The sequence below is a fragment of the Ailuropoda melanoleuca genome, chromosome X (genome assembly GCF_002007445.2).
Source record: "Ailuropoda melanoleuca isolate Jingjing chromosome X, ASM200744v2, whole genome shotgun sequence".
In the NCBI taxonomy this organism is placed as follows: Eukaryota; Metazoa; Chordata; class Mammalia; order Carnivora; family Ursidae; genus Ailuropoda; species Ailuropoda melanoleuca.
Window position 1 is genome coordinate 19,779,701 of NC_048238.1, and position 20,169 is coordinate 19,799,869.

Below are 20,169 nucleotides of genomic sequence, written 5' to 3' on the forward strand. Positions count from 1 at the left end.
AGTTTTCCGGGGACTTAAAAGGGCTGCAGCTTGAGCAAGTAGTCCTGGCACTTTCCACACATCGCTTGAAGGAAAAACCGAGTAACTGGTGAGAAGTACAAAATTCAAGCCATTCAAAGGCAGAGAAGTTAGTTTCACTTTGAGGGTGGTGTGCGGCGGTGAGACTTTGTGGAAGAGATAGGCGTGGAAGGCTATCTAAAACTGTATGGAGGGTGGGGGCTCTTCGGGCCACTCGAGCGATGCCGGGGGTCGGCGGCTTGGGTTCAGAGAGTTGGGCTGAACTCCCCCACCCTGACCCGGCCAGGGCGCAGGCGCAAACTCAGGCTGGGGCGAGCAGGCGGGGCTGCAGCCCACGTGGCGGGGGGAGGCGGGGGGAGCAGGGGGCCGGGGCGGGGGGGAGGCGGGAGCAGGTCTTGCGAGGCCGCGCCCCTGCTCACGCGGGTATCGGGCGCGCGGTTGTAGCTCCCTGACGGCGGGAGAAGTCGCGCTCGCGCCAAGGGACGTGTGTTTGCACTCGTGTGGTCATGGAGGCGCCGCTGCAGCCGCTAGCTGCGACGTCTCCGGCCTCTGGCCGGAGCCGAAGGCTGCTGCTGCTGCCGCTGCTGCTCTTCTTGCTGCCAGCCGGAGCTCTGCGAGGCTGGGAGGCAGAAGAAAGGCCCCGAACCCGCGAAGAGGAGTGCCACTTCTACGCGGGTGGACAAGTGTACCCAGGGGAGGCTTCCCGCATTTCGGTCGCCGACCACTCCCTGCACCTCAGCAAAGCCAAGAGTAGGTGGTGCCCCGCCAAGGGGGGGGATGGCAGAGGGAGGCGGGAGGTGGAGAGGGCCGGAGACACGTGTACCCTGCTAGTACCCGGGGGCCTGGCTGGGGCGGCACCCCTTTGGGCGGCCTTAGGTCCCTGGGCGGGCCTGCCTGGGAGGCGGGGGTAGGGGGATGGAGAGGGGTTCCAGCTGTGAAGAAAGGGATGGGTTCTACGAATCAGATTTTGGAAGAAGTAGTGGTTACCCCAAAGCCGCAGATAAGGGAAAGAGGGTGGCCCCGGCCTCGAGTTTGTAGGCATCAGGATGTTGTGCAAACTGAAACACTTCCTCAAACATCAAAACGTGCCTGCAGCACACCCCGTCTATTTTCAAATACTATTTCAGGGAAGAATACATTGAAAAGTTAAATCATGGTTCACAGAAAGTTGAATTAAACAGAAAAGTGGCTAACCAAAATGCTCAGGAGGGCAAACCTTTGGTTTTTCTTTCTTTTTTTGTTGTTGCATCTTAAAAACACTAGTAAAAGCCACCTTCCCCAAAACCTGTATACTTAATGGGTATTCTTTGTGTTTCTCAAAAATGAAGAACTTGTTACAGGGTGTACTTGGGAGCCTCCTTGTAGGAAAATGGGGAAAAGTGGTTGGAAGTAATGCATTTGGGTTGATGATAAACCTTGTGGCAAATGTGTGCCTGCCAATTTGGCTTTCAGTTATTTGCATTTCCGTCCAGTGTACACAGCTAATGGCCACTTTCAGGAAGGACACGTCAGACTGGATACTGAGAAAGTTGAGGCCTACTGCATCTGGATATTAAGATTGGCCAAAAAGAAGTGGCCAGGGGCTAAAGGATGAAGGTTATCTATAGCTTTTCCTACGGATCATTTATTTGGCATTCTGTAGTTACGTATTTGGTTCAGTTACAGCATGTTCCATGCCTGTATTCAGTAACAAAAGTAGTGTTTCACAATTATGAATCCCCAGTGTTACAGGGGATGTTGTTACAATTTAGGATGGAGTGGGAGAGAGAAATGAGAAAAACTGTTGCGCCTCCTTATACATTTGCAGTTGTTTCCTTCTGAAAGTTAACTGGAAGTTACTTTGGGATTTTTGTTTTTAAAGAGCCAGTCTTGCACTTTTAAAATCAGAATATTTCCAAGTCCTGTTGCTTTTACTTGGCTTGGGAAGATATTTTGAAATATGGCAGCCAGTTTTTAATGGCATGACATAAATTTCCCATAAGAAACAAATCCCATCCAAGTCTGCTCGTGAAAGCAAAAAAATAATAATAGATTTCCCTTTACCAGCAAACCTTTTCAAAATTTAGATATCTGCTACATTTCTGTATCACATGTAGGCTTATCTAGAATTAAAGATACGAGGACTTTTATTCATAAAATGGAATATTATAGAGCCATTAAATTTTAAATAAATTTTAGTAACATGAAAAACTGTTCATGATTTACTCTTCCCCTCCTTTATCAATTTTAATTCCAATGTGGTTAACATACAGTGTTATATTAGTTTCAGGTGTACAATACAGCGATTTAACTGTTCCATATATTATTCAGTTCTCATTACTGTTCCCTTTTTAAAAATGGGTGCAACATGATCCAAATTTGTGTGTTTAAAAAAAAATGGAAGGAAAGTCATCAAAATGTTAACAGTAGTTAAATTGATGGGGGGCAGATAATGGGAAGAAGGGATTTAAACATTCTTTACTGCTCTTCATTTGCCAGAATCTTTGTTAACTCTGCTGTTTCTATCTGGGACAATTGTTATTTTTTTAGCAGATGCAAGGGGTTGCTTTGGGAATTCCATTTATAGATCTTAATAAAGTAGTTGCAGTCTTTTTGCCTTATAAATGGGTGAGTTTTTTTCTTTGAACAACACTTCCACTAGTTGCAGATGACATGATACTATATATGGAAAACCCTAAAGACTCCATCAAAAAACTGTTAGAACACTGCAGTTAAGTCAAAAACTCCAAATTTCCAAAATCACAATTTTCACAAAAAAATTATTTTTCAGATTTGATTTTCCCTACATGCTAAAATCATTAAGGAGTGTCATTGTAACATCATTACAATTATACCTCACACTTGAGTAGCATTTCAGTAATGTGTATAAAGCATATACAGTTCAGTTCCCTTCTATCCAATTCTCACTCATGGCCTTTACCTAGTTAGATCAGGATATTTATATGAGGTAGGCTGCTGGCTCAAGATAAATAATCATGCGTTATATATTAACTTCATAGAGAAATTCATCTTAAGTTTGTCTTTATTTTCGGAGTGATCAAAAATTCTAGCTATTTTAAGCCTTACTTTCTAGGAACCTTAGTCAAACTTGAAATCAAGTATTGACTTCAATGTATGTAATGATTCTGAAAGTTTAAGTGCCATGTGAATGTGTTAAGTGAAGATCAAGGTACGTTATTATGAAAGTGTGTTGGCTGGAATTACAGCATGCCCTTACAAGAGAGCAGCATCAGCCATTCAGTTTCCATCAGGTCACTTGAAACCCGTTCAGGGGGGTCTCCTCTTTCGGAGCCCTCTGGGAAAATAATCCCATGGTCTGGGATTTTAAACTTCTCACCTGACATTTGCAGATTTCCTACTCCTTGAGTGTGACAGCAGGTCTTCTGTGTGTATGTGAGAAACTGGACAAACATTTAAATGAGTACATCTAGAAGACTGCCATTAGAAAAAGGAAAATCTAATTATTTGAACTATAGGAAGTTGATTAACTTGGAGGGGCTATAGTGAAGTATCCAGTAGGCTTTACTGCAGGGATGGAATGTAGGGGGTCTGTGAGCATGCATAGAAAAACAAAGTCTTCGTTTTCACTAACCTACAACTGAAATTTAGAATTTCCTTCCATTATGAACATCAGCAACAAATCACACTAGGTTCAACAGTACTTACTTGTACCTGTTGCCAGGAGAATCACAGATATTTTTATGCCACATAATTGCAGGTATTCTGCAACAAAATTTACACTCATCACTGTCTTGAACAGTTATTAGACCACTGCTAGATCTTGCAGTTTTAAAAAATTTTATTTATTTGAGAGAGAGTGCACACATGCTCACGTGCTTGCCCAGCGAGCCAAAGAAGGGTCAGAGGGAGACAAGCAGACTCCGTGCTGAGGGTGAAGTATGAGTTGGGGGGGGGGCTCCACCCAGTGCTCCATTTCTCTCCCTCAAGCCCAGAGATCATGACCTGAGCCGAAATCAATAGTCAACAGTCAGCTGCTCAACTCAGCAACCCAGGCTTGCAGTTTGAAAGTGTTAATAAAAAGGGTATATGTATTACTATATCACCAGTTTGTTTTCTATTATTTTGATAAATACATTTCACCATACTTGGCTTCATTTGTAATTTTATATATTTTGTTTTATGCATTCAATAACACTATCCGTAGAAAAAGTCCATAATTTCACCAGACTGCCAAAGAGATCCAAAGGTTTAGAATCCTTAATTTTTAGTGATTTCCTAAAGATGTCTTTCTGTCATCCCACCAATTTTCTCAGTGTTGTAGAACATCATATATTTCTCTTTCTTAGTTTCCAAGCCAGCGCCTTATTGGGAAGGAACAGCTGTGATAAATGGAGAATTCAAGGAGCTCAAGTTGACTGATTATCGTGGGAAATACCTGGTTTTTTTCTTCTACCCACTTGATTTGTAAGTAATACATGTACAGGTCATAAAACATCAGTCATTATCAATCATTATTTAAGAACATCTAGTATGAATTATTTTAGTTAGCTCTTCGTTCTTAAAAGGTAAGCTGAGATGAATTTTTTCAAGAAGGTAACATCCACCATGTATTTCAGAACCAAAACCCATTGACCCCAATACTTCATACTTAAATCTACATGATTGTGTTATAATGTAATCGTCAAAGAAAGGAAAGCTACAATTATATTAAGCTATACCTACTAAGGCAATAAAATAGATATTTTAGAAAGCACTTAATAGTAAGACTTATGCCACAAATCTGTTTAATGTATCTCTATTAACAAGAAAATTAGCCCTTTACAATGATGATGCCATTTAACTATGTTTTTATCATTTTTATTCTTTGCTGCATCTATTGCTTTCTTGTGGTTTGAACATTTTCCTGAAAATACTGCATATGCTTAAGAAATAATGCCATTAATATAAATTATGGTTACTGGGGGGAATTTTCTCTTTAACTCTGACAGTGAGCAGTTTAGATAAAAAGTTGACTCAAATAAATACTCTTGCAGCTTTACTCTTATCAAGAATATAGTTTTATCTGGAGTGTTTTGCAAATTCCATGAAAGTGAAAAGGTAACAAAAAGAGCCTTATCCTGACTTTTATCTTTTTTCTATTTGAATATGTTTTTAGGTTATAAAAAAGAGAAGTTTCTTCTGTCTTTGCCACTGTATATTATAGTCTTTTTTCCATTAGGACTAACCTAGAACTGTGTAAATAAAACCTTAAACTGGCAGGGAGGATATACTTAAACTCATCTCTCTAGATTGTCTCTAGGCCAGAGGTCAGCAAACTTCTTCTGTACAGGGCCACATAGTAAATATTTTTTGCCTTGCGATCTCTGTTGCAACTACTCAACTTTGCCAGTGTAGCACAAAACAGCCATACACTGTACACAAATGAATGAGTATTGTTTTCTATTGAAAGTTTATTTACAAAAAAATAAGATAGGCTGGATTTGGCCTGTGGACTGAAGTTTGCTGACCCCCTACTCTAATCCAAACAGGAAAAATCCTCAGAAAAATTAGTTCATTGAGACTAAACCAAGTCATAAATGTGGATAATACATAATCTTTTAAATTAGTGAGAACTTCCTTCTTTTTAATCAACTTGCACTGTGGCCTGACTAGCTAAAATGTATGCTATAACTTAATTTCTAATAGAAACCGGAAGTACAAATTTTAATATATAAAAATGATAGGCCTTCTAAATTCATGTTATTATAAAACCAAAAAGTTAACACATCTGTTAAATATATAGGACGCTAAACGTAAGTTTTGAAATTAGTCTAATATAGCAGACAAATATCCTGTTTCTCCCAGTGTTACTTAAAACTCCATAATGAATAAGACATATCTAAAGCATGATGTCACCAGTGGCCTCCTGGGGCAAGAAGCTAAGATCGCTTCTTTCTGTTTCCATGTGATGCCAGATTGGACCTGGTTAGAAAGGAAAAATTCCGAGGCATATGCCACAGTCTGTAAGTAGGAAAGTCAAAAACGTAACCCTTTAGTTTTCTGCCAGAACTTTTTCTCTGTCTTCACTAAGAAGTTGGATAAATAAGTCTCTAGGTAGCATTTGTTGGAATAATAGGAAGGCAGGCAGGGGCTGACCATTCCTACCTTTGGGAAAATATTAAAAATACATAGCATAGCCCCGGTTTCCCGGGATATAATCTAGATTAGATCTGTCTGCCTGCGCGTGGCAGTTCTACATTTGAACAACCGAAACCTTTGAAAAGCCTGTATTGGGCTGCAGTAGGAATTTGTCCCCTAAGTCTGTGTTCTTCTGACTTTCTTGACCATGACCTGTACACAATACAAAATCCATTTTTCATTGCCACCCAATACACTTACATATACACACAGGGTGACACTCAGTCTGTAAGCACGAGTACAGCCATGCTCATTAAAATCCTGAAACACTTCCATACCAAATGGTAAATAGCCACTTTCCCGACATCCTCCCCAAGTTGCCCCTCCCACCTCGTCCCTTTCAGAAACCTCCAGAGCTAAAGCCAACTTTGAGTTAAGGTTCTTCAATATTTTTAGTATCACTCCTGAACACACACACCCATAGATATGCATGTGTATGTATGTATATGTTTCATGACTTACCCTTCTTGTATATAAAGTATTCTTGTATTTTCTATTCCACTTGTTTAAAGTGTTAGTTTAGAATTCCATAAACTAGCTTAAGGAGTCCATACCATGGTTCAGAAAATACTACCCTAAGGTAATATTCTCTAAACATGCTCTTCTGACAACAGGACTGGGAGACAAGGTAGAAGAGGACCTTATCAAGAAAGGGAGAGGGATGGAAGAGCATTTTCTCATCTCTGAAATAAAGATCAGTGCATGTATCTCATAGGGGTGGAATAGGAATATAAAAAAAATAGTGGAATGATGGAAAATTTGTATAGATCCTTTGAAAACTGTAAAGCACTATATAAATATAAAGCATTGTTAAATAAAAGCTAATGAAATAGGACGACGTGCTGCCGTAACAGAGAAAGGAACATTGGTTGACCACGGATCCATTAAGTTATAAAAATAACATTTATTGAGATGTAACTGGGAACTCTGTAATATTACATTTTTAATTAAATGATATTTGATCAAATAATCTTTTAGATAACTGCATTGTGACAATGTTCATATGTAAAATTGTTCTTAATATGTATTTTTATATACTAAAGATGTTTGTAAAAACTAAGTCATTTGAAACTTTAAGTATATGCATATTTTGAGAATACTGAAAATTTTTTTTAAACTTTCAGCACTTTCGTGTGTCCAACTGAAATCATCGCCTTTGGTGATAGGATTGAAGAATTCAGGTCTATAAACGCTGAAGTGGTAGCATGCTCTGTTGATTCACAGTTTACCCACTTGGCCTGGTCAGTATCTTACTCTTAGATTTGTAGGAAAAAGAATGCATTTACTTTTCAATTATAGGCAGACAACTCTCAATGTGATAGGAATATAGGGTTTTTTTTTAAATTTTATTTTAAATAGGCTTCACACTCAGTGTGGGGCTTGAACTCATGACCCTGAGATTAAGACTTGCATGCTGTACCGACTGAGCCAGCCTGGCGCCATGGAATATAGTTATCAGACAGTTTGGGAATAGAGATATCTCAGAGCTACCAGTTCAATGAAGTTACGGTAAAAATGCTCAAGGATTTTATAGGACATTTCCAAACTGGAAAAAAAGCTCAGTGCAAAAGACATTATATCTATAGCAAACACCATTGAGTTGCATGATTACTTTATTATGATAAATTGGGTAGCCTTGATCTGGAGAGGAAAAATTCTTTAAAATTCCATTTCTCTGTTACATAGTTGTCTAGTATTAAGTCAAACTCAAAATAGCTTTTATAAGTATTTTTCAAGAAGCATTGATTTTCTTAATTTTTAAATACTTTTTTTTTAAAGATTTTATTTATTTATTTGACAGAGATAGAGACAGCCAGCGAGAGAGGGAACACAAGCAGGGGGAGTGGGAGAGGAAGAAGCAGGCTCACAGCAGAGGAGCCTGACGTGGGGCTCGATCCCACAACGCAGGGATCACGCCCTGAGCTGAAGGCAGACGCTTAACCGCTGTGCCACCCAGGCGCCCCTTTAAATACGTTTTTTAACTCATTAAACATGAAAAGATGTTTCACCTGATTAATTGTAAAGAAGTGCAAATTAAAATGACAAGAGATGCCATTTTTTCCCTGAGTAACCAAGATTTCAAATAGTGAAAAATTTCATCCAGTGGTGACAGAGGTGTGAAGAAATGGTCCTCTCACACATACAGCTGGTTGAGCATTTCTGGAGAGCAGTTAGGCAGTATATTTTAAAATCTGAAGTGGGTATGTTGATGTGAATTTTTCATGTCCACAATTCTGTGCACAAGATTTTATGCACAATAAAGATGGTTCACAATTATCTTTGTTTTAAAAGTTAATATTCATTTCATTAAAGTAACAAATTCAAAACAACTTTTTATCCAATTATATATAGACATTTGTATAACTAAAATTTTAACTGCATGAGCTACAATTTAATTTATATTCTCTTAAGTAATTAATTCTCTCAAGTATTTTTAAATGCAGTTGTATATTTATTTGATTTCCTTTAAGTATCTCAATTTTCAGATAAAACTTCCAAGAACTTAAGTAATTCTTGCAAATCTAACAGACAAATATGGTATGCCTTAAGTCCTTTAAAAATGTTTCTTTACTATTTATAAACTGAATAAAATTTCACATTATACATTTTAAATTGGAATCACAAAGTGAAAATGATGGGTTTCATTTGCTTCATCATTTCTATAGTAATTCTAAATCTTTGTTGGATTACAACATAAATCCACTAAGGAAAAAGTTATATCCTCCCAAATAATTTGGGATTGGCTTCTCAAGGATTTTGGGGGGATGCATTCTGAGCTGGATAAGTTTCATATCAACCAGAGATTTCTACTTGGATGTCAGAACTGGGGCTGCAGACATCTGGAGCAGTATTTCCCTGTTTGCTAGCTGCTCTGTCAGTGCCCTCCCATTGGGACACCCACATTCTCTGGTTTCAAGTAAAAGAATGCTTAAATCTAAAGACTGATATGTCTGAGATTATAACTAACTTCCTTCCCTGCTTCAAGTGGACTTTGCATTCCTTTGTCTCAAAATATTAAAATATCATCCATTTGTATTCTCTCTCTCTCGAGGCTTTGTCTTGTGATCACAATTCTGAGGTTATTGTTATGACAGTGTATAACCTTTGATCCATCAATTCATCTTCTAGGAATTAAATAAGTGTGCAAAGTTAAGAATACATAGATGTTTCCAGCAGTGTTGATAAAAGCAAAAGAAAAATGGAAATAATTTAAATGTCTAGCAATAAAGATTGGTAAAATACCGTGTATGTCAATACTTTAAAAATGTGATATGTATCTCCATATTTATTGTTTAAAGGAAATGAGCATATTAAGTACAGAGTAAAGGCAAAAAATAGAATGTATATTAGCCTGTTTTTGTTAGAGAAAGAATGTGTATGTTGTGTGTTCATTCATACGTGTGTGATGGAGACAAACAGTGCTGTTTGGATACATACATTTACTTCAATCTGAGTGGTATCCTTTTGTTAAAGGATTAATACACCTCGCAGACAAGGAGGACTCGGGCCAATAAGGATTCCACTTCTTTCAGATTTGACCCATCAAATCTCCAAGGACTATGGCGTATATCTGGAGGACTCAGGCCATACTCTTAGGTACCTTTCAGTGATTTTATATTATGACAAATCCAAATATATTTGTAATCCTCCCTGAAATGAAGTTAGAAGTTACAAGGTTTGATCAAGAAGAATTATTTGCTCTATTTGCAAAAATGTTGTAGATACTGTTTAAAATAATTGGTGAGTGCCCTACTTAAATTATGTGAGTATCCTAGTCTGTTAAAGCTGGAAAATTTAGAGGTCTTTGACCAACCCTGTCATTTTAGAGATAAACAGATTCATAGGACTCCATGAATTTAGCCAAAGTTATGTAATCAGTTAATAGCAGAGCCCACACTTGAACCCAGGTACCCAAACTCCTTGCCTATTTCTTTCTCCTCTTTTCTAAAATGACTCCAGTAATGGCTTTTCTAAATATAAGTATCCTAGTATTTAGCAAACTTGTGCCTTGGGGAGTGGGACAAATTAAGGAAGTACCACTAGAAGTCTTTGATAAAAGGACAACTTGAGCTTAAAAGAGTTGTAATTTTATTGTCAATTTGCTTTGCAGTGCTAATAGTTTCTTTTTTAAAATGTTTTATGTGAAGGTGCCAGTATTTTATAATCCTATGTTTTTTAATAACAACTTTATTGACATAGAACTCACATACACCTCACCCATTTAAAGCATACAATTCAGTGGCTTCTAGTATAACCAGAGAATTGTGCAACCATCACCACAATCAATTTTAGAACATTTTCATTATTCTAAAAAGAAACCCCATACCCATTAGCAGTTACTCTCCCTTTCCCCCAATCCCCCTCCCCTGGCCCTGGGCAACCACTTACCTACTTTATGTCTCTCTGGTGGCCTATTCTGGACATTTCATGTAAATGGAATGCTACAGTATGTGCTTTTTTATGACCAGCCTCTTTCACTTAGCATAATGTTTTCAAGGTTCATTCGTATTGTATCATGTGTCACTATCAATAGTTTCTTTTTTTTGTATTTGCCAAGTCTTTAATGTTTTCTCCTTTCATAGAGTTTATGACTAAGTTAATTCTCAAAGAGTAAATATGCCACTATAAAGACTGAAGCTGTTTTAAAATTTGGAATTATTTGAACATTAACCAAGTAAAACCAAGTAACCCTGAGATCATGACCTGAGCTGAAATCAAGAGTCGGCTGCTTAACCGACTGAGCCACCCAGGCACCCAAGGCAGATTTGTTTTTGTGTGGCGTGTGTTGGTATGATATATGTTACCAAAGTAAGTTCAAAATTTCATATTAGGCTCACTTACTTCAAAACAGACTTCATCACTTTTGACAACCGTTTTCTACTGTAAAAGTAGCTACATGAAAGAACACCCATATGAATAATAGTTAACAGTTTTGCCAGAGTTTTGCCAAATTGATGTAGTCCAAGGAGAGTGAGCTCTGGTTAGTTCAGACATCATGGTGCTCATTAAAAAAATATACTGTATGATAAGCAGGAACATTTTAGTAATGTTTACTATGATTATAAAATAAAATTTCGTGTAATAGATAAATCCATGTATTTCTGTTAAAAATAGATCTCATTGTTATTTATAATACATGTATGTAAGCAATTAGCCCTAGTGCCTGAGGGGTTTTTTTTTAATTTTTTAAAAAGATTTTATTTATTTATTCGACAGAGATAGAGACAGCCAGCGAGAGAGGGAACACAAGCAGGGGGAGTGGGAGAGGAAGAAGCAGGCTCATAGCAGAGGAGCCTGATGTGGGGCTCGATCCCATAACGCCGGGATCATGCCCTGAGCTGAAGGCAGACGCTTAACCGCTGTGCCACCCAGGCGCCCCCTGAGGTCTTTTTCTAAACCAAGTATTGGGCTGAAATCCATATTGACTGAAATAGACAGTAAAGTCCTTTGGAAATTTTTGTTTTCCTCTGGTCTGCTTTAACTCTTGCAATGCCATTCCATCTCACTAGCGGGTCTTTTAAGTTAAACTACTCCGTTATTCCCTAGGCCAAAAAAGTGAATCACACATACACAGATTTAGAGGGAAAGGTAACTTTGCTTGTATTGGAGACCTTGTCTTTTCCACCTCTGAAAAAGGAAATGCAAAGATATTCTAAACAGCCAGTGGTAAGAAAGATGGATCACTCCTTTACCCAGAGGAACTTTGCTATATAGATTCATCATTTCATTAACAGTGCATTAAAATCCCAAACCTAGTACTCATGAAGATTTAAACAGAAATACAACAATACATTGCATAGACAAAAACAAAATTTTTAAGCTACCATTTGACAATGATAATCCCAAATTATACAGCAGATAAGCATGGGTATGAGGAGGGGGATGTATTTGCGTGTGTGTGTACACCAGTCAAGCAGGTATGTAGGGTGTTGTTGGTTCTGCAGAACATCTTTCTGTGTGGACGGCACAGGGATCAGATTAACTAATATTTGTCTTAATGGAGATGAAATGACCTCACCTGTACCACTCTTGTGTTTTACAGGGGTCTCTTCATTATTGATGACAAAGGAATCCTAAGGCAGATTACTCTGAATGACCTTCCTGTCGGTAGATCAGTGGATGAGACACTGCGTTTGGTTCAAGCATTCCAGTACACTGACAAACATGGAGAAGGTACCCTTTCCTTCTAAGCATTTTAGCCTTTTGATTTTTTCATTTGACAGATGATAGCATGATTAATTTGGTTTCTTAGTCAAAAAGTAATTTGGATGGTTCCAAAGTCCTCTAATTATTTTCAAATTATTACCTGATCTTAGCAGATCGAGTTATTACTTAAAGTGCTTTTAAAAAAAGTCACTAATATATTCTACTTATAGAATAAGATGCAAAAATATTATTTGCACAGTCCACAGAGAGAAGTTTCTGCTACTATAATTTTTCAAATTATGTTTCTGTAAGCTTAAAATGTGCCAGTCTGGCAATATTTAGTCATGCGGGGGGGGGTTGTGCATTTTTACATTATTTGACTTGGCTTTTTTCCTCAAAGCTGTTTGGTATCACACTAGTAATCCATCAGTTCATCATTTCCCTCCAAGTTTTTGCAGTAGCTAAATGGAAAAGGTCAGATTTTGCAAAAATAGAACATACGTTATATATTCCTTTCAAAAGTGTAACTCGGTGCCTGAGTAAGGGTGCATTCTAAATAAAGGGGAAATGCCACTTTCCTAGTAATTTGAACTCTTATTTGACAAACAGCAAACTGTGGCATTAGTACACAGTACTGCAGAAAACAGAAGAAAGCTTATACTGGAAGTTTATGTAAATTCAGAGATTTTGCCATGCCCCGACTTGTCAGTTCACCAGATTCCCAAACCTTCCCACTTTATTAGGGGCACACTCAACTTGGTTTCTTACATTGTAAATGTAACTAGACATAATTGGCAAAAATGGACATAGACTAGCTGCCTGCTGATAAACTCCATGGCTGGAATTTTTGGTGCAAGCAGGCAGGCAAACAGTAGTCAAGTGTTCAGCAGCCTAGAAGTGTTCTCATCGCTATAGGCTCTTTTCAGTTTCATTTTGGAAAAAGAAAAACCAAGAGTTGCTGAAGAGAACTGAAATCTGTTTTTAAACTGTCTTTTTGCCAATTTTTGTTCGTTTCAGTTTGTCCTGCTGGTTGGAAACCTGGTAGTGAAACAGTAAGTCAAACTGATTTTTCTGTCAACGGGATAGCTGGGGCAAAATACTGCCAATCTTAGAATAATCTTTCTTTGTAATAGAACTATCTTGATTTTATAAATGAAGTAAACATTACTGGACAGAAATCATAAGAGCACAGGCATTCTTTGGACCATAGAGAGAGTAGCTGAAACTGGAGAAAGCAGAATATGAGACTTAATGCTGTGAATTTTAAAGCCAACTATCCAGAAAAATATAGCACCAAAAAAAAAAAAAAAAAAAAAAAAAAAAGAACCCAAAGGGAACAGTAGAGACCTGATAGAATAAAGTCTTAGGGATCATGTATGGAATTTCTTCCTATATTGTGGGCCAAGAAAATAGTCAAAAGTAAAACCTTTCTGTATATAATAAACTTTTGAGAAAATCTGGCTTAATTAACATTGAAGCTAATGAGTCTCTCCTTATCATTTGAAGGAAGATTGAAATAGGTATATCCTTTCATTTAGGGAGGCTATATAATTTATAGGCAATCCCTGAAGTAGTCTCTGGCCAAAATACAGTTTGGAAACTTGCTTGAACCTTTTTTAAATAACATGTTTATCTTCCAAAAATCAACAGTTCTATACAAACTGGAGTTAGGAAATTGACAACTACTAGAGCATTGGAGAAAAATTATTTAGGATAAAAGAAAAATACAGATTCCTAAGACTTTCTTCTTTAGCAAATCAACAAAAGTACCATTAATCATAGACAATGAGAGGTAGAAATTCACTCTGTAACCTAACAGATTGGGGATGGTAAAGTAATGTTTCACTGATTTTGAACCAGTTTTTGATGAGTTTGCAAAACAGCTTTGCCTTTGTGAGTCAAAGTTAAGGTTACAGTACAAATTTATTTACCTCTACATAGATCTGATGGATCTCAAAGATAGATATGAAGGTAGGCATTAAAGGTACTTTGAGCACTAGGTACTTTAAATTATACATGAGTCATTAGGTTAGCTTACAATTATTGACTGAGGCTTCCAGATAGAAATAGGAATCAGAAGTTGCAGGCATCGCCTGAGAAGCCTTCGAAGGCATTTCTGGAGGGGTCTTTGAAGTAGTAGGGGGCATGTTACCCAGGAGCCGTAGCAAAACCCAATAGTGAGTGATGAGTAAGCTCATCATCAATCACATGCTTGTACTGAGACATCAGCAAGAGCTTGCAAGAGGTACGGATTAGGTACGGGGTGAGCTGTTTACTTTTCAGAAAACATGTTGACTATCCACTAGATTAGCTCTTGGAGGGGCCACAAGCCCCTTTGAGAATCTGATAAAAACCATGAATTCTCCCACCAAAAAATTCACATATCTAATCACATACTGTGTTTGGGCATTCCTTTTTTTGTTCTCAGCTTTATTGAGGTATAAATAGATAAACAGAATTGTAGATATTTAAACTATACAGTGTGAAAATTTGACATACGTATACATTGTGAAATGATTACCACAATCTGATTAACTAACAAATCTATCACCTCACACGGTTACATTCTTTTGTGTGCAGTGAGAACACTTAAGATCTACTCTTTTAGCAAATTTCAAATACACAAAACAGTATTAACTATAGTCACTGTGCTGTACATGACATCCTCAGAACTTATGCATCTTAAAACTGAAGGCTTATACCCTTTGACTGGCATCTCCCCATTTCCCCCACCCCCAGTCCCTGACAACCACAGTTCTACTCTGTTTCTATGGGCTTTCTTTCAACAAACGTTTCTTGACCACCTGCTATATGGCAACTAGTCAAACTATTACGATAGGCAGATAGTATTTATTAGTGAATACCACAGCCAAGGTCCCTACCCTCAGAGTTACATTCTAATTTTAGATTGTGGCAAATGCTTTTAGAAACAGGTTGATGAGAGTTGGTGGGATAGCGCCTGGGGTGGGGGATTAAGTGGTCAGGAAAGACTTCTAAGATGACATTTAAGTTGAAACGTGACTGAAGAGAGGGAGCAACTCAAGCATAGAGCAGTACAGAAAGAAAAGCAAGGGCAAGATCCTGAGGCCAGGAATCAGCTTAGTGTGTTCAAGAAACGTCAGGAGATGGGGCACCTGGGTGGCACAGTCGTTAAGCGTCTGCCTTCGGCTCAGGGCGTGATCCCGGCGTTATGGGATCGAGCCCCATCAGGCTCCTCCGCCTGGGAGCCTGCTTCTTCCTCTCCCACTCCCCCTGCTTGTGTTCCCTCTCTCACTGGCTGTCTCTCTATCAAATAAATAAATAAAATCTTAAAAAAAAAAAAGTCAGGAGGGCCTGTGAAGCAGGGACAGAGCGAGGGAGTAGGGACACCAGTGTCATGTGGCATGGAGAATGGGAATATAGTGAAGTAATGGAAATGTGAAGTCTTTGGTGACTGTGGTGAGGGCAGCAGCTAGTTTGGAGGAGTTTCAAAACAGATCTGCCTCATTTCTCTCCCGTATATTGCACAGGCCTGATTTGTTGCCCTGACCTCAGCTTCTCTCGACTCTTTAGCACATATTACTCTCCAAACCAGGACCTTTTAGCCGTCCAGTACTCACGTGACAAAATCCAGATACTTGGCACAGCTTTCAAGCCTTTGCACTGATTGTATCTACCAACTTCTCCCAGGTCATCTTCCCTACAATTCACACACGCACACACACTGTGTTCCCACCAAGTCCCATGACTCACTTTTCCCTGAAATAAGCCCTGCTTTTTCACACCTTTATGCCTTTGCTCGATTCTTTAATCTGGAATATCTTCCCCCTTTCCTAAATTCTACTCATCTTTCAAGACCAACTTAAATGCCACCTCCACCCTGAGGCCTTCCTTGATGCCATCTCAGCCTCCATTCAGGCACAGCCTGCATCATACGTGATCATATTATGCATTGCGTTGAAAACTTGTGTACATGCACATCTTTTTCTCAAAGATAGGGACTTGAGTGTAGTTATCCTGGTACCCCCCACTGCCCAGCACACTGTTGGCACACAGTGCCATATTATTCCATAAGTATTTGCAAATTGAATTTCAATGCAAAGAGATTATAAATTGGCAAAGATGGAATACTCCTTGAAGTGATACCTGAAAAATTATGTAATATTTATTATATGCTGAAGAAAAATTCTGAAGAAAATGCAAATAGAACTATCGTAAACTGATTACAGTAGGTTACTTTTTATATATGGGGACAGATGTACTTTACCTGTAACTATCAAATAATATCAATATGAGGTCAAATCATATTAGAAATTTCAAAAAACTATAGTAGGGTTCTAAGGCTGTGATCCTGTTAAGGAGGGAGTGTTTTTTTTTTCTTTCAGAGTATTTGTTCTTTCACTAAATAGTTGTTGAACATACTACTTCTTGTATTTGAGTATTTTTTTACTTTGCAGTTTGAGATTAAAAGGTTGAATTCTGGACCTCCAAAAAAATCCATTTAATGGATAAAGAAAATGTAGCATACAGTGGACTACTACTTAGCCATAAAAAGAATTAAATGTTACCATCTGTGGAAACATGGATAGACCCAGAGGGTATCATGCTAAGTGAGATAAGTCAGAGAAAGACAAATACCATATGATATCATATATTTATATAAATATCATATATATATATATGTATGTATATAAACACAAAACAAAACAGAAATAGACTCACAGAGAACTGATGGCTGCCAAAGGGGTTGGGGGTAGGGCAGTAGACAAATACATGAAGGGATTTAAGAGGTACAATCTTCCAGTTATAAAATGAATAAGTCATGGGGGTAAAAAGTACAGCACAGGGAATGTAGTCAATAATATTATAACAACTTCGTATGGTGACAGTTGGTGACTGGACTTATTGTGGTGACATTTCATAATGTATATAAATACTGAATCACTATGATGTACACCTAAAACTAACAAAATCTTGTATGTCAATTATTTTTAAATAAATAAAATTTAAAAATCCATTTGAACACACTGCCGCCTTTCAGGTTATTGTGGCATACCAACATTTCATCAGCAGATAACTTTAAAAATACATTAACATCTGTAGCCATGCTCTCTTAATGTGTTTGACTTAATTAGATCAAACCTGAAGATGTCATGAAAGCCTGGTGGCCAAGAGAAGAGCTGTAAGTAAATTTTGGGATGCTTGAGTACAGATGTTAATTTATTAACAGATTTGCCTTTTGGGATAGGTGAGATTAGTAGGTAGGACAAATCCAGTTTTTCCTATATATATGATATAATTTGGGACACAAAAATCATCTTTATCTTCTTTAGTCAAGAGAAAGGCAACTAATATCTTACTACTACCGATGTATTTTGGCTTTTAAAATAAATAATTTGCAAACATCAATTTGAAGAGATATGTGCACCCCTATGTTCAGTGCAGCATTGTTTATAATAGCCAAGATATGAAGGCAACCCAAGTGTCCATGAAGAGATGAACGGATAAAGAAAATGTGGTGTATATACACAATGGAATATTACTCAGCCATAAAAATGAATGAACTCTTTCCATTTGTAGCAACATGGATGGTCCTAGTGGATGCTATGCTAAGTGAAATAAGTAGAGAAAGATAAATACCATATGATTTCACTTATATGTGGATTCTAAAAAACAAGACAAATGAACTAAAAACCAAACAGTATTAAATATAAAAAACAAACTGGGGGTTGCCAGAGGGGAGGTGGGTTGGGAAAGGGCAAAATAGATGAAGGGAGATTAAGAAGTACAAACTTCCAGTTCTAAAATAAATCAATCACAGAGATGAAAAGTATAGCAAAAGGACTATTGTCAATGTCATAATAACTTTGTATGATGACAGATGAGAACTAGACCTATTATAGGGATCATTTCATAGTGTATAAAAATATCTATGATGTACACCTGAAACTAGTAGGATATTGTATGTCAATTATACTTTAATAAAAATTAACATTTTTTTTAAAAATGAATAATTTGCTTTTTTTTAACAGATAATTCCAGATCCAGCTGGAAAACTGAAGTATTTCGATAAACTCAACTGAAAAATACTTCCTCAGGTTACAATGCTTGAATGTTCTCAATAAAGTTCACCATTTTAGTACCATATTGTGTTATAGAAGTAATTTCTTGAAGAATATAAAACTCCCTAAAGTATTTAGAGTTCAAGTTAAACACTGATGCCAAAAGACAGGCAGTTACTCTGTATCTTTCCAAAGTAAGAAATGTCAGATTGAATCAAACTAGTAACAAGAGTAACTAATATTTATGTAATACATGTCATGTGCCAAGCATTGTGTTAGATTAGGTACATTATTTCATTTAATCCTCAAAGCAACTCTTTGAGTTCTTCATTTTTTTTAAGATTTATCTATTTGAGAAAGAGAAAAAGAGCGGGGGAGGGGGTGGGTAGTCTCAAGCCAACTCCATGCTGAAGACGGAGCCTGATGTGGGGCTCGATCCCATGGCCCCGAGATCACGACCTGAGCCAAAACCAAGAGGCAGACATTTAACGACTGAGCTACCCAGGTTCCCCAGGCTGTATCTTCTTGATTAATAATTTCCATTCCATTCCATTAATAGTTTTCTAGCCTCCAGTTCAATTTAGGTATGTTTACAAGGAAGACAGTTATGTTCAGGTCTGTTCCCAAAAGCTAGTCATTAATGTTTCATTCAGTGTTCAGCAACTTTTCATCATCTACTCTTAAATACCTGGCATTTATCAAGTAACCAGACAAATTTCTGCTCTCAAGGAGCTTAATATTTGATTACTGAGGCAGGTGCTGATACTGTAGTAATTGGGGGGGTACCTAAAAATAAAGACAATACATCCTGAGTCACCACTTTCATATTAACTGGATAATGTAAATAGCCTATGAAAAAAATAGCATTAAATGCACTCCTTCTCAATGTCTTTTATAAACTACCCCTTTAAACAGCTTACTTCTGAAAGTCCACAGATCCAAAATTATATCCTAAAAATGATCTAATGTGGCCATTTATGAAGACAGGAAAAGTAGTGTTCAGAAAGGAGAGTCCCATGTCCTGCTGGAGACGGTAGGCCCTGGGCCTGACTGGGATGCAGCTATAGGAAACCTATTCCCAGAACATGCTGACCTACCATAATCTAGAGCAGGGGTTCTCAACTGGAGACAGTTTGCCCCAGAGGACATGGCAATGTCTAAAGATAGATATTTTTGGTTGTCACAACTGTGAGAGTGCCACTGGTGTCTAGTAGGTATAGGCCAGGGGTGGTGCTACACATCTTACCTTGCACGGGACAGCCCCCATAAAAAAGAATTATCTGGCCCAAAATGTCAATAGTGGTAAGGTTAAGAGACCCTTCTCTAGAGACAGCTGCCAAGTACTTAAGGAAAGGAGGCCAGTGTGGTTTAGTAGCTGCCTGCATAGCAGAACAGCCCAAGCTGACAGCCGCAGCTTCTCCAAAATAATACACCAAGAGGTAACTTCAAGCTTCTACGAAGTACACTAGGCAGTGTCTTTTCAGGGCACTGGTACATAGATGACATCTATAATTCCCTGCATCTCCCTCAAATTTCTGCTCTTCTGTGGAATATTTCCCAGCTAAGCCTTACCGGTGTTCTGAACTTCACAATGATAGTGGCAGACTGCTCCTCTGGCGATTTTAGTCTCCAGAATCTCATGCAAGGACTCATTCCCCACTCCTGTAATTAAATTTGTACCTAGCTTTTAAAAGGAAAGAAAATGTTTATCATAGTTACTATGTATTTAGTCTTAGATAGCAAAGCAGCTTTTACCAATTCCATTAACATAACACAATTTTGGCATAATGTTATACACTTAGATAAAATCCTAAGAATATGTTTT

At 37.8% G+C, this 20,169-nt stretch overlaps 1 protein-coding gene across 2 annotated transcripts; it reads left to right on the forward strand.

The window, feature by feature from the left end:
* The first annotated feature begins 421 nt into the window (after positions 1-421).
* On the forward strand, positions 422-18,427 carry PRDX4 (peroxiredoxin 4). Of its 2 annotated transcripts, XM_019808241.2 has the most exons (8): positions 422-768; positions 4,326-4,443; positions 7,281-7,397; positions 9,631-9,753; positions 12,200-12,330; positions 13,321-13,355; positions 17,418-17,464; positions 18,315-18,427. In XM_019808241.2, exons 1-8 carry the CDS (start codon positions 525-527, stop codon positions 18,316-18,318), a joined length of 819 nt encoding a protein of 272 aa, XP_019663800.1. In that variant the 5' UTR covers positions 422-524; the 3' UTR covers positions 18,319-18,427. The 2 variants fall into 2 exon arrangements, with proteins under 2 accessions (XP_019663800.1, XP_002927587.1); XM_002927541.4 differs by lacking the exon at positions 17,418-17,464 and having other exon boundaries at positions 423-768.
* Positions 18,428-20,169: the final 1,742 nt, after the last annotated feature.